The sequence below is a fragment of the Saccharomycodes ludwigii genome, chromosome VI (assembly GCF_020623625.1).
Source record: "Saccharomycodes ludwigii strain NBRC 1722 chromosome VI, whole genome shotgun sequence".
Taxonomy (NCBI): Eukaryota; Fungi; Ascomycota; class Saccharomycetes; order Saccharomycodales; family Saccharomycodaceae; genus Saccharomycodes; species Saccharomycodes ludwigii.
Window position 1 is genome coordinate 901,989 of NC_060205.1, and position 14,810 is coordinate 916,798.

At 31.7% G+C, this 14,810-nt stretch overlaps 5 protein-coding genes and 1 non-coding gene across 6 annotated transcripts; 2 read left to right on the forward strand and 4 right to left on the reverse strand.

Moving 5' to 3' along the window:
• Positions 1 to 843: 843 nt before the first annotated feature.
• Positions 844 to 3,501, forward strand: SCDLUD_004801 (conserved putative glycosidase; the record flags this gene model as incomplete). Its single annotated transcript, XM_046076791.1, has 1 exon — positions 844 to 3,501. The coding sequence occupies one exon, from the start codon at positions 844 to 846 to the stop codon at positions 3,499 to 3,501; it is 2,658 nt and encodes an 885-aa protein (XP_045933294.1).
• Positions 3,502 to 3,608: 107 nt separating this feature from the next.
• SCDLUD_004802 lies at positions 3,609 to 3,679 on the reverse strand. The gene has a single exon. It is a non-coding gene; the product is annotated as a tRNA-Gly (tRNA).
• Positions 3,680 to 6,576: 2,897 nt separating this feature from the next.
• Positions 6,577 to 7,074, forward strand: MPC3 (mitochondrial pyruvate carrier; the record flags this gene model as incomplete). Its single annotated transcript, XM_046079666.1, has 1 exon — positions 6,577 to 7,074. One exon carries the CDS (start codon positions 6,577 to 6,579, stop codon positions 7,072 to 7,074), a length of 498 nt encoding a protein of 165 aa, XP_045933295.1.
• A 556-nt stretch (positions 7,075 to 7,630) lies between these two features.
• Positions 7,631 to 8,911, reverse strand: LSC2 (succinate--CoA ligase (GDP-forming) subunit beta; the record flags this gene model as incomplete). The annotated part of the gene is made up of 1 exon (XM_046079667.1): positions 7,631 to 8,911. The coding sequence occupies one exon, from the start codon at positions 8,909 to 8,911 to the stop codon at positions 7,631 to 7,633; it is 1,281 nt and encodes a 426-aa protein (XP_045933296.1).
• A 1,199-nt stretch (positions 8,912 to 10,110) lies between these two features.
• On the reverse strand, positions 10,111 to 12,459 carry SDA1 (Sda1p; the record flags this gene model as incomplete). Its single annotated transcript, XM_046079668.1, has 1 exon — positions 10,111 to 12,459. The coding sequence occupies one exon, from the start codon at positions 12,457 to 12,459 to the stop codon at positions 10,111 to 10,113; it is 2,349 nt and encodes a 782-aa protein (XP_045933297.1).
• Positions 12,460 to 12,878: 419 nt separating this feature from the next.
• On the reverse strand, positions 12,879 to 14,603 carry BRF1 (transcription factor TFIIIB subunit BRF1; the record flags this gene model as incomplete). The annotated part of the gene is made up of 1 exon (XM_046079669.1): positions 12,879 to 14,603. One exon carries the CDS (start codon positions 14,601 to 14,603, stop codon positions 12,879 to 12,881), a length of 1,725 nt encoding a protein of 574 aa, XP_045933298.1.
• Between the last annotated feature and the right edge of the window lie 207 nt (positions 14,604 to 14,810).

Here is a 14,810-nt window from a genome sequence, read left to right on the forward strand (position 1 = left end):
GACACTTTATAGATGTATAGTTTATTGCAATTGAAATTAATATTACAATAAAAGGGTTCATTAGTGGTTAAATGTAATAATTTAATATTGCAGATCAATCTAATAGTAGCAAGTGTTATTAAGTTTATGTTGGGTCTTGTTATTAAAAACAATTCAAAAACAATTCAAAATTTAAAGGACATTGAATATATATTCAAAATGGGCCATTTTATATGCTATCGGCCGAGAAATATATATCATAAACAGGAAAAGAAAAAGGAAAGCAAGTCATTTCCGCATGTATATAATATATTTTTAACTTTTTTTTTTTTTTTGTAGGATTATTTAGCAATTAGCATCGTAATGAATATTCAAGACGGTTTAGTTATTGTAACTTTATTCTTATTGTATATGGGTGTACTTGTTGCTTGTTTGTGAAATAAAAACGTTATTTTACCTGCCTTTGATTATTATTTGATATTTCCTTCTTCTCAAACTGTTCTCTTCTTTGGAATTATATCTCGTTAATTAAAGTTCTTCGACTTGGTATAGCCTCATCTGTATAAAGACCAACCTATTCTTTTTTTTTTTTTTTTTTGTAGTAATACTCTCTCAAAAATGTAATGGTATTAAATCACTTGAACAGTGTGGCTGAACGTTCCAAAAATAATAAAAATCAGATCGTTAGAAAAACACGTATACCAATGAAATCTGACACTAAAACAAATAATGTCATCTTTACTAGACCCATCTCCCTTTTTCCTTTTTCCTTATTTGCATAACTTTTTTTAAATCATACCGCTAGAAAGCCTAGGTAAACATATAAAATAACTAATCAACCAAATAAACTTAAAAAACTTGAAGATGAAAATAAAAAAAGCTAGTCAAGTTATTTTGGTCCCTCCTAATATGAAGTCAATTATTATATATCTATTTCTATTATCTTCCACTTTTATGAAATTATTGAATGCACAAGAACAAGTGGCATTTGAAAATTATGAAAATTATGAAAATTATATCTTGGGTATACAAGAAGCCGAAAACAATCAAGAAAACAACTACAGTCAAGTACTAAATGAGCATATAAGAGAAAAAGAAAAAACTGACATTGAGCAAGATGATGAAATCATTTCAACACAACGCACCAACTCTTTAAAGAGATATCCACCAAAAAGAAAATATATTCAATCATTGGATGTTAATAAAAAATATCCCTACTTAAACTACATTGATGTGTTTTATGGTGTAGAAAATGGTGGCCACATGTTTCCAGGTGTCACATTACCATTTGGCATGTGCAAGATCGGTGTAGACATTCAAAGTCAAAATGGTGATTCATATTCTGGGTACGCAAGTAAGGGCCAAGTCTTGGGCGTTTCAATGCTACATGAATCGGGTACAGGCGGCAGTCCTACTTATGGTGTGGTTTCTCAATTAGGTTTAACTGTAAAGAACTTGCCCTTTGCAATAAATGATCACGTGCCAAGGTCTGATTTTGTTGATGTTTCTAGAAGATTAGGTGATTTAAGTCATTTGGGTTACTACAAGTTGCATCTAGATAACAATGTCGATATGGAATTTAGTGCAGGTTATAAGTCTGGGATTATCCAATACACTTTCCCTACCGAATCAGACAATTATATTTTTGTAAACGTAACACATCACTTACATTCTTTTGGCAGACCATGGTGGACTCAAAATTTTAGAGGCGGATATTTAAAAGTAAACGATGATCTCAAAAGTTATCAAGGTTCGGTAACTATTAGTGGAGGTTGGAGTAGTTCTAAAGCTTGGAAAATATATTTTTATGGTGAATTTAGTATTCCTGCGACAAATTTTATTCAGGTTAATGGAAAAAGAAAATATTCCAAACTTAGATTTAATTGGACCACGTCTAAAAATAGAAATATGGGTGTTTTTTTCCAATTTGACCAAGCACAAATTACCTCACATATCGGTATTAGTTTTTATAATGTTGATGAAGCAAAAAAAAATATTGCCTCTGACTTTGGGGGGAGCACTAGCACAAAATTTGATTTAGATTACGCTGTGCGTAAAGTTTGGCAGGAATGGGACAATCAAGTTTTTTCAAAGTTCCAAGATATCGATTATACTGTGGAAAATGAAAACGTTTTGGAAAAATTTTTCACTTCCATATATGGTTCACAATTTATGCCAACTAACAAGTCCGGGAAAGAATCGCCCTTTTACCCCAAAAGTAATGAACCGTATTATGATGATTGGTTTACCTTATGGGACACATTTCGTTGTTTACATCCAATGATTAATATATTGGACCAAAAGAGGGCAAGTGATTTAATTAGGTCACTAGTTAATATTTGGAAGTTTGAGGGCTATATGCCGGATGGAAGAAGTGCACATAGATCAGGCAGAACACAAGGAGGTTCAAATTCAGATATAGTCTTGGCAGATGCTTTTATCAAAGATATTCCAAATGTTAACTGGACGGAAGCATTTGAAGCCATGAAAACAAACGCAGATGTTCCACCACCATATATCAAAGATCCAATAGCACCAGATTCCACAAACCAATTTGGCAGAGGTGCATTAAACGATTGGTTAAAATACGGGTATATAACCAGAAATTATAGCAGATCAGTTACTAGAACCATGGAATATGCCTATAATGACTTTGCCTTATACGTGGTAGCCAATGGTTTGGGATATGACGAATTGGCAAGTAAATATTTGGATAGGTCGGCTAATTGGCAAAAAATATGGAATTTTGATGCAGCAGCAGAGGGGAAAAACTATAGTGGTTTTATACAGCCCAGGGACGCTAATGGTGAATTTAATTATAAGAAATATGATCCCTTGTCTTGTAATGGTTGTTATTGGAGAGATGATGAATATGAGGGTAAGCCGGTTGAGTATGGGTGGGCTGTACCTCATGATATTCAAACTTTGCTTGAATTCATTGGTTCAAAGGAAACATTTATTGAAAGATTGGATGATATGTTTGCTTTGTATGGGACTGCAATAGCAGATATTGGGAATGAACCAAGTTTCCTAACACCTTACCTATATAACTTTGTTAATTTTAATGATAGAACTTCAGAAACTATCGATTATATAGTAAACAATAAATTTAAATTGGGTATCAATGGATTGCCCGGGAATTCGGACGCCGGTGCAATGCAAAGTTGGTTATGGTTTGCTTTAATTGGTATATATCCTGTGGCTGGTACTAATGTTTATCTATTGGGTACACCCCAACTAAGGCATTGGGTGTTACAAACAGACGACGGTGTTAATACTACTTTTCATACAGACTGTTTGTATGACGAGGATGATGGAGAGAGAAATATTTACATTAAAAGTGTTAAATTGAATGGAGAAGCGTTAACAAAAAACTGGGTAACACACCAAGAATTATTTTGTAGTGATTGTAGTTTATATTTTGAAATGAGCAATGAACCAACAAATTGGGATGCAGATGGAGAAACACCTCCAAGTAGAGGAAATATTGATGAAAACCTTTTTTTTTCCCAAGGTTCCTAGTTCAAATATGATTTAAAATTACACTATGAATTTTCTTTTGTTTTTTTGGTCTTGCTTGAAAAAAATCATTGTTGTGTTGATGTTAATTAACATCAATTAAAAAAATTTGCATCGGCCGGGAATCGAACCCGGGGCCCAACGATGGCAACGTTGGATTTTACCACTAAACCACCGATGCTGCTTGATACTTAAAATTTTTGAAGGGAGTATCTTAGATGTATATCATAGTAGGCGCTCACAAGAACGACATGATTATTTATGATCAGTAAGAATGATTAGTAATAGCTTACCAATTAGGTATAATCAGAACCAACAGTAAGAACCAACAGTAAGAACTAGAACTAGAGCTAGATCAATCGAGAAAAGTGTTAAAGGGAAGAATATCCAGAAAAGGTATTCTTCACGATTGCTTTATATTTTTAAATAATGTTTATTATTATTATATATTATTATTTTATATAAAGACTGAGATAGAACAGGAAATCAATTACCAATTCTGAACCCGTAATCACTACGGTCAATTCTGAGTTACGTTCAAAAAATAGTTTTTGCTATATTATGAGATGCCGTTGAACACGTATCACAATCAGTTATCATAATTAACTATTACAATTAACTACTGCGACTAATAATCACGAATAATAATACATCGCTAATTAAGTTCATTCATATTCGAAATCAACAATGAAAGAGAGAAAGAAAGAAAGAAAGAAAATAAAAATAAGATCTAAAACCATTAGGAAAAGTATAAAAGGAATGAATATCCAAAAAGATATTCTTCATGATTGATTTATAGTTTTAAATAATCTTTGTGATTGTTGTTGTATATTATTATTTCATATAAAGACCGAAGTGGAATAGGAAGTTAATTACCGAATCCGAAACAGCAGTTACTGCGAGTGATTCTAAGTCATGTTTACGATATTTCTTAAATAGGAATTAGATGTTTTTATTCCGAGATTGATTCTTAAGCGATTAATTAAGAATAGAAATGAAAATAGGGTTGGAATGTGGCCAAAAGGCGAACCTCGAATAGCAATTATAGAAATATAGAGAATGCAATATAAAAACTATCAGATGCCTGTAATTAAAATAGTGACAAGTAGATTGTATATAAAGAGGTGGTTCATTTATAGTTTAATTAATAATTTATTCCAGACTGTACAAGTTATTAGCTTATGGTTAACATAAAAAGATAAGCAACATAGTTATCTTTTATTAAGGCGCTGACATGTGACCCTCCACGACATAACACTTTTTTAGGGTAAATCTTTTTATTATGTGCATTATTTATTGGCTTAATTGATGAGTAAGTTTCCATTTTGTTCAATTATTATTATTATTATATATATAGTAATAATAAGATAGAAACTTACTTAAAAATGTAGGTTAGTGACTAGAGGAATATCTTAAAATGCGATTTTACTCTTAAACAGTTTTGAGTTTGTTCTATTTGGTTCTGAATCTAACGTGCCATGATTAATGCAAAAGTGTTTATAGTCCAATGATGCGTGTGTGTTTTAGATTAACAAATTCACTATTTTTTTTTTTTTTTTTGTTAGGCACGATCAATTGAGAGTGGATTTAGAACGATCGTTCTAGTATACTATACAATGTTCTACTAAGTAATGAGAGCAATGTAAGTAAATGAAACTCAAATATTTTTTAAAAAAAAATATAATATGGGCCAACACAGTTGATTTTCGTCATATAAAAAACGAAAAAAAAAAAAAAGAAAAAAAAATTTTGTTGAATAATTTCCATAAACGGTTAGTGAAATTTAGAAAGCAAAGAGGGAGGATTTCCCTTATTACGGCATTAGGATAATATTAGTTCTGTGGGATTTCACTGAACGTATTTCGTATTTTGAACCGAGTACACTAAGAAATGATATTAGTCACAACATTTTCGTATGACTTTATACGTGGATATACCACATCAGATTTCTACTGAGGGGCACTGGCACGTGATCTTATATATATATAATGGTGTTTTAGGGGAAGAAAATAAAGAAAAAACTGGTAGACCGAATTTTTATTTCTTTTTTATTTCTTTTTTTCCATTAGCTTGTAGGGGTGGAGTGAAGAAACACCATTTTAATTAGCGTGTTCGGAGAAAAGCATTTATAAGATGATGAGTGCAATTAATTTGTGAAGGAGATATAAACGATAATCTTTTTTTACGTCAAACGCGGCATAAGGCGTGTACTACGTAATCGGCTTAGAAAGAAAATTTGATGATATAATAATACAGGTTAGTATGGGACCTTAACTCCAATTTGATTGTGTACGATGTTTTTGGGTAGAATATGGACGTACGGAACATATTATAGTATTAGAAAGGTGCGTATCTTTCTAAAGGAATACAAGAACCGGATTATACGTTGCAGTCTTTTCCAAAAGTATGAGAGTTAGCTGCGGGCGACCTTGGGCCTTTTAGTTTGTAAAGGGCAAGTCATCTCCACTTTTTCATATGCGTAGCGAAAAAGTTATTTTTGCCACCTCTCCAAAAAGAGTCTGAGTCATATTTGTGTTGTTTATCAAATGGAAATTTTTCTTATGGCTGCTTGCACGCGAACGAACCACCCAAACACAAAAAAGAAAATAATAATAAAAAAAAAAACGCAATTTTCAACTAAAGCAAAACTAATCCTTTTTTTTTTTTTTTTTTTTTTTTTTTTTTTTTTCTTTTCTTTTCTTTTCTTTGGAGAACAAAAAAACACAGAAACGCAGCACAGCAAAAAAGATGTCATCAAAAAAAATTAAAATAAAATTATATGAAAAAAGAAAAAACAATCATTGTTGAATTATTACAATTACGAACAAGTCATTAATAAATTTAACTAAATCATCTTTTTTATGGTTAATTGGTTATATATATAGACGTGTAAATCAACTAATCAATTAGGGAAGAAAAAGAAAAAAAAAAAAAAAAAAGATATTTTGGTGATTATATATAATTGTGTTAAGAAAAATTGAAAAACATCTAAGTCCTTCAATTGAAGTCTATCAGTTATATAACATAAAAGTTAAAGAAAAAAAAAAAACCATATAAACAAAGAATACATATACAAAAATGGCTACACGATTTGCTTCCTCTGGTACATCATCATTTTTTAGGAATTTCTGGAACAGTGAAACTGGTCCCAAAACTGTACATTTTTGGGCACCAGCTATGAAGTGGGGATTAGTTTTTGCAGGTATCAACGATATTATAAATAGGCCTGTTGAAAAGATTAGTGGCTTACAAAATTTATCTTTAATGGCAACAGGGTTAATCTGGACGAGATGGTCCTTTGTCATTAAACCTCGGAACATGTTATTAGCTAGTGTAAACTTTTTTCTAGGAAGTGTTGCTAGTTTCCAAATATATAGAATTATGAAATATAGAAGGGATGAATGCGGTGATAATTATAAACAAATCGCAAGCTATTTGTTACATGGTGAGACCATCAATGTGGAAAGAGGTGATTCCGACAATATTGATGATAATAATATTCCAATTCTTAACAGCAAGAGTAATAACAGTAGTATTATACATAATACTACACCCCAAACTTCTAGTATAAATTAAATTAAATTAAATTAAATTAGACTGAATTAAAGATGGTTAATAATTTTAGGCATGCATATATATAATGTATTTGTACGATGTGTATTTTATTTTATTTTTGAATATAGTAATAGAATTTTCTCTTTTTCGTTTTACAACTTTGTCTCTATTTTTACTTATACAACGCTTTGGGGGATATACTGAATCGTCCACAAATCATCAAATTGTATTGCTTACAATATGTGCAACTTTTAATGAATGAATATAAAAAGCAAAACTCGCTCAATCATTAGATATTTAAGTATATATATATATATATATATGTACGTATAGACTTTTTTTTTTTCTTACCATTCATTCTAGTACACTTATTCATTTCTCTTATCCTGTTGATTGCAAAAAGAAAAAAATAAATAAAAAATAAAAAAAAATGACTAGAAAAATAAAGGGAAAAGAAAATAAAGAAAGAAAAAAAAAAAAACAAAAAAAAAAAAAAAAAGATAATTAGACTACTTACAAATAAAACCGTTAATCATAGTATCCCCCCTCTCCCTCTTTTGGTTAAAAGAAAAGGAAATCATTTGACAAATTCAACAACCTTCTTGGCAGCTGGATCCAAATCACTATAGGAGTAGATCTTCAAACCACTTTCTTTAATAATTTTTTGACCTTCAGCCAACTTAGTACCTTGCAATCTAGCAACAATAGGGATTTTAACATCCAAGCTCTTGGAGGCAGCAACCAACCCAGCAGCAACATAATCACATCTAACAATACCACCAAAGATATTGACGAAAATGGCCTTGACGTCAGGGTTAGTCAAAATCAATCTAAAAGCGGTTTCAATTGTTTTTGGAGTAGCACCACCACCACAATCTAAGAAATTGGCTGGGCTACCACCATACAAGTGGATAACATCCATTGTTGCCATAGCCAAACCAGCACCATTGACTAATAAACCAATATTACCCTTTAACTTAACGAAATTTAAGTCATTCTCCTTAGCAATGACTTCATCTGGATCTTCTTGAGAAATATCTCTCCAGGAGTAAATTTCTTGTTGTCTGTAGGCTGCGTTATCATCAAATCCAAACTTGGCATCCATACACATGACTTGGTGGCCATCAACTTCCTCGACTTGGGAGAATGGGTTGATTTCGATTTGTGTAGCATCTCTTTCAGTAAAGATCTTGTATAACTTTTGGACATTTTCAGCAGCTTCCTTGTAAACTTTGGAATCAAAGCCTAAGGACTTGGCAATGTTTAAAGCAACATCATCAGTCAACCCCTTAATAGGGTCTAAGTAGAACTTCTTGATGGCGTCTGGTTTTTGTTTGGCAACTTCTTCAATGTTCATACCACCTTCACTACAACAAATAATTAATGGTTTCTTGGAAGTTCTATCCATTAAAATACTCAAATAAGCTTCATGTAAAGCCTTAACTTTTTCAACAACAAAAACAGCACTGACTTTTTTACCTTTTTCCCCAGTTTGTTTGGTGATTAATTTATGGTTAATCATTTGAGAAGCTAAAGATTCAGCTTCTTTAGCAGTAGATACGAAGTGGACACCACTCTTCAAACCAGTGTCAAAGTGACCTTTACCTCTACCACCAGTCAAAGCTTGAGCCTTGACAACTACACCATCCTTAGCAGTTTGAGGATGTTCCTTGAACAATCTACTGACAGCTTCGGAGGCTTCTCTTGCATTGTGAGCTGGGTAACCTTTTGGGGTACCGACTTTGTACTCATTTAACAATTGGGCTGAACGGTACTCATGGATGGATAAGTTTCTTGTGATAACCTTACTGGAGGTTAATAAATTCTTTGTTGTAGATTTAGTAGTAAGTCTCAACATTTTGTTATTGATTTGGATGAGAGAATAGTTGGGAATTCTTGATTCTTTTTTGTTTTGGTATTTATATTATATGATAAGTTAAAAAAAAAAAAGGGGAATGATAAATAAGAAAAAAGAAATACAATAAAACAAGAGAAGAATTGATTTTTCAAAAGAAATATATATATATATATATATTAGATAAGAGAATGATTTGAAAACAAATGAATAAATAAAAACTAAAGGAAAAAATAAAAAAAAAAAAAAAAAAGAGAAAAACAAAAAAAGAAGAAGATTTCTGGTTTTAGGATTTGTAATTGTGTTGTTTATATAACAATTTTTTACCCTTTTTCTTTATAAGTACAAAATCACTTAAAAACAAAAAAAAATTAAAAATAAAAATAAAATAAAATAAATGAATAAGTGAATAAAGGAAAAAGAATAATAAATAAAAGTACAAGAAACACTAAGTAGGTCAGGTATAGAGGACTGAATGGATGAATAAGTCAGATAAGTGGATAAAGTATGTAAATATACTGAGCAATTGGAATGGAAAGTATTTTGGACGAGTATATTTAATTTGTTATCCGATGGTATTAATTGTTAGTTATAATTGTCCTTGTTTTATGCTGATATTTAATTTCTCATTGATATAAAATGGAAAGAAAGTTAAAGGTTGGTAATAATGATTTTCTTTTACCAGAGAATAAAAGTGATTAATTATAGCCGAGGAATGTGACGATGGTTGTGGATCTCACCAATCACGCAGATCTAATTAAATGACTGGCCGGGTGGGGGGGAAAAGATAAAGACGAGGTGAATTTCCATTTAACCCCATTTTTAATCAGGCTAAAAATCATTTTTATGAATTGGAAAAGGAAATAAAATAAAATAAAATAAAAAAAAATAAAAAAAAAAAGAACGCGGTAAGATCACTCTGCACTTCCATAAAAGGGGTATCCCGGATGGCCGGAGAAACATGTAAACAGACAGACAGACAGACAGAAATCATACACTTCTTTCAATACGTTATCCGAATCAAACCCTTTCTTTCCTTTAATAAGAATAAATAACTATAAAAACCTTTGGAAGTTCTTTCTCTTATTATTATTATTATTATTATTATTATACAAAACTTATTGAAAATAAATAAAATAAAATAAATCAAAATAAAATAAATCAAAATAAATCAAAAATTAATAAACAGTAGTAATAATCTCTCAATGCCCTTTTTTCTTCTGTTTAGTAATATGTGCCTTCAACACCTTCTGGCGATCTCTCAAAGACATTTTTCTTTTCCCCTGCACAGATCTCTTATGGATCATCATAACAAAATTCTTTTTACGCTCTTTCTCTCTATTAGTTGTAGAGCGTTGGTTTTCTCTTTTCCCCTTTCTCGATCCATATTTCTCTCTACCTTCTCTACCTTCCATAACTTTAGCCAATTTTTCTTCTCTCAATTGTTTGTATTTAACTGGTCCCACTAAAGCAGTGCTATCAACCTCATCTTCATTTTCTCTATTCATACCCATTATTTTACGTATACCTTGTTCTGTTTTCAATTCTTGTAATTTGGCAAAATCAGCTGGTGTTAATATACGTGTAGAGACTAGATCATTGATGCTTTCCTCCTTTTTCTCTCCTTTTTCGCTCCCTTCCTCTTCACTCATTTCTATTTCAATTTCTTCTTGATCAGCATCGACATTGATCCATCCATCTTCATCATCATCATCCGAACTATCAATAGAATCATTTTCAACGACTTCCCAGTTAGAATCATCATTTTCAACTTCTTGTTGTACATCATTAGTGTTCTCATTCTGCCATTTGGCCAATAACTCTAAACCTTCGATTTTATTTACTGTACCCAATTCAATACCAAATTGTGGCATATTTTTCTTCTTCATTTGTTTATTATCACCATCATCATTGTCGTTAGTACCGTCACTATCTTTCTTCTTATTATTCTTATTTCTCTTTTTTTCTTCTTGCAATTCCATACTAATAACTTTCCCTCTATCTTTTCTCTTTAACAATTCGGGCGCAATCTCTCTATATAACGAAATTAAGGACTTAGCAGCCATGGCAACTGCTTTGCTCTTACTGCCTTTATACTCTGTCAAGTCTTGTAACAAAGCAGACTCATTGTCGCTATCACTATTTAAAATGGATAAAGGCGCTCTCGAACATATTTCCCTAATAGTATTTAAACCAGCAGAGGCAACTTCACTAGAAACACCTTCACTAACAAACTCATCTGCTATCTTTCTAACCATTACATGAATGTTTTCTGGTGGAACCATATCATGACATGACTGTGCTGCTGCCGCCATTATCAATGTAACATTCAATTGTTTAGGCGTTAAATATTTCAAAAAATAAGTGTATATATTTAATACCATTAGTTTATGTGTACCTATCAATCTACTTAATAATTGTAAAATAGATATTTTCTGCTCCAATTTAAATTTATTTTGGTTGTGACTCAACAAAGTTTTCTTAAACAACATTTCTGCAAACCCTTGAGGATCTCTCAATAAATGAAGGGCACTGAAATTTAGATACTGTGCATACTTATTTGTCCCCATATTTCTTGATTTCTTTTTCATGGTTTTAACGGCTTGTGTTAGTTTCTTAGCTCTTTTCCCCGTCTTCTTATTAATATTTAGTCTATGCTTCAAAGCTTCTAAATTTTCGCTGTCACTATCATCGCCATTTTCATCTTCATTATTGGTAGCATCTCTTTCTTTATCGGCATCAAGAAAAAATAAAACACCACTCATGACAATTTTGACATCATGTTCATTCAAAGACGCCATAGTCATGATTTCTACTGTTCTTGAATCATCCCAAATACCACGCTTCCACAATTCCCGAGTTAATCTACATGCCCAAATACCACTGTTACTGGTATCGTTGCTGCTGGTTTCCAACAAATTGAAACACATGGCTTGTGTCGTCTTATTCAATTTCTGGTTCTTCTTATGTACATTACAATTCTTCAACAATTGCACCAAGTTTTTGTAAATCATTTCCCTAATCAATTTGGAATGGCTGTTCGCAATGCTACTAGCACTGTCAGAGGCAGAAGCACTACTAATGTTACCATTCGTAGACACTAACAACGGGAAGAATACTTGGATAAGGAAATCTGGAGTAATAAAATTCTTGTTTCTCATCATAGTCAAGCACTGAATACATTTTTCTTTGATTTCAAAGGGTAAAATTTGATGATGCTCCAATAATAACTGTTTTAATTCCACTGGGAAATTACTCGCTTCTTTTGGATAGCATTGACATACACTACTGAGAAACCCTATTAATTCAACAAACTGAGAAACAGTTTCAGAATTAGAATTGGAACTCAAATTATTAGAATTATCAGTAATGGCTATATCAACGGCATTTGTGGAGTACTCCACCTCCAATAAGAATATATCACGCAATGAAGTATAATGAGTATATTGCTGTAAAAATTCTTCCTTATAAGATTCTGGATCTCTCTTTACCAAATTCTGTAGTAAGATGATATTTGTAGGTAGAATAGCAGCTCTGCTTTTTCTTGCCATCTTTTCGTTGTTGTTGTTTTTCCGTCTTTCTAACACTTAAATTACCAGATGATTTAGAGACAAGGGTTATTTAATACATATATATGTATATATTATAGTAAAACTATATGTGGGGGGAAAAAAACTGTTTATGAAGAAATCAAACCAAATAAAAAGAAAGAACCATAATAATAGAATTTTAATTTTTTTTTTTTTTTTTTGATGTAAAATCATTAAAAATAAGCAAAAGAAAAAAAAAAAAAAAAAAAGAAACGTGTATTTCGAGCCTTTTTTTTATTTTTTTTAAAATGAGTAACAAAAAAAATAAAAAAAAAAAAAAACATATTAACAAATATAATTATCATGAAATATACAATAATATAAAAAGTTAATATCCATAAACATAAAAGAAAATATTATATAATAATATTAGGCATAACCTAATTGCCAAATAACCCATCGATAGCATCATAATTAATTTTTTTGGAAAATGTTGAATTTCCTTGCAACATAGTTTTAACACTTTCCGCTGCAGTATTCTTCTCATTTTTAATATTGTCACCAATTGTAACGTCAACATTCTCAACAATCTCACCACTTGCAGTAATTTTCCCACCACTTAATAATTGTTGTAACCCACTTTGGTTTAACCCAGTAGTTAGTTCTTTAATTGCAGTAACAGTTGACTTTTGCTTCTTACGTCCACCGTTTCTCTTTCTTACTTTGCTGTTGGTTATATTACCACTCAATAAATCAGCCTCCTGTTTCAACCGTTTACTTTCCTGTTCTAACAAGTAGTCTCCATTGAGGCCTAGCCATATCCGTTCCTTCAATTTGGAGGCCTGCTCATCCAAGAGAAGTTCATCTAACTCGTCATCATCAACATCTTGTAAATCTATTGGTTCATCAGACACTTTTGTTAATAAAGCATCGGTAGTTGGTAACAAATGGAGATTTTTGGGTCTTAGAGGATCTTCTTTATTCTTTATGTCGTTTTCATTTTCATCGTCTAATATTTCCCCATGCAAATCTGTGAGTTCCCCAGCACCTTCCCCTTTTTTTGTTTCTTCATTGCCATCTATCCCATGCTTCTGCTTTAATCTCTCGATTATTTCCTTTTTCTGTTTGGACAATTTATCTAAATAGTATAGTATTTCTTTACTACTCAATTCTTGTTCAGTTAGAACTTGTGATAAAATAGGATCTTTTTTTAAAAGTTTAGCATCAGTTTCTATAATTTTTTTCTCCCTCAACTTTTTTTTGAACTCAGCGGCCTTCACTCTATTTTTCTTTAGACTCGGAGGTAGTTCTCCCTTATCTTGTAGTAAATCTGAATTTTCGTTTTCATCTCTAAAGTCCTTGACCGATAAAGAAGCCGATTTCAATTGTTTGAATTCATTCAATCTTGTTTGTAACGTATCTTCCCCAACATGGCTTACAGCAACTATTTCTGAATGTGTCCTTCTCAGGTTATTCATTCTACAGGCCAACAATAAACAAGCGCCTGCAATACCAGCTGGTCTTCTACCTTCGTACATCCAATCTTTGCTCATTCTTGAGGCCAGCTGCACAGCATCTCTAATGACCTTGTTTTTTTTCTCTCTTAAATCCAACTTTTCAGCAAAATGTTGGATGTACAAACTTGGATCAGCTAATGGTAAGTCTGTAATATGTAGTTGTTTGCACATTTTCAAAAAAGTGGCACCAATAGAGTAAACAGAAACTTGCAATCGAGAACTGAAATCAATTAGCATGTGATGCGTTTTCTCTTTTCTACAAGCAACATAGAGACACGCACTGATCACGTTTTGAGATTTTCTACCTTGTACAAAATTATTTGTTAGGCATAATTTATACCACTGGAACGCAGCATCTGTTATATATTCTGGGATTTTCAAGGCAAACGAAACTGCTCTTAATTTTCTCCTTGCATTATTTAAAGTTTGTTCTCTACTTTCTAAGATACCACCTCCATGGCTTTGATCGGCACTTAAAAAACTGCCATGTACTACTGCTGCACCAGAACTACTTTCACCAAATGTGACTTCTGACACTATTGGGTTGTCTTCACAAACCACACCACATTGTGTACAAACTAAATCGTTATTTGCATTTGATATATCTCTGACAAAGTTGGTATTGTGACAGGTTTTACAAGTTGGCATTCAGTCTTGTATGTATTTAATTATTGTTTGTGTTCTATTTGTTTTTTTTTTTTTGGTTAGTTTTTGCTATGGTAAATAATTAACGATAAAGCTTAAAAAAATTGATGGGGTATTTTTTTCTTTTGTAATTGAAATTAAAAAATGAAAAATGAAAAGTGGAAATTGGATTGTCATCTAATACGAAATTATCTATTTGAAAATGTAAAA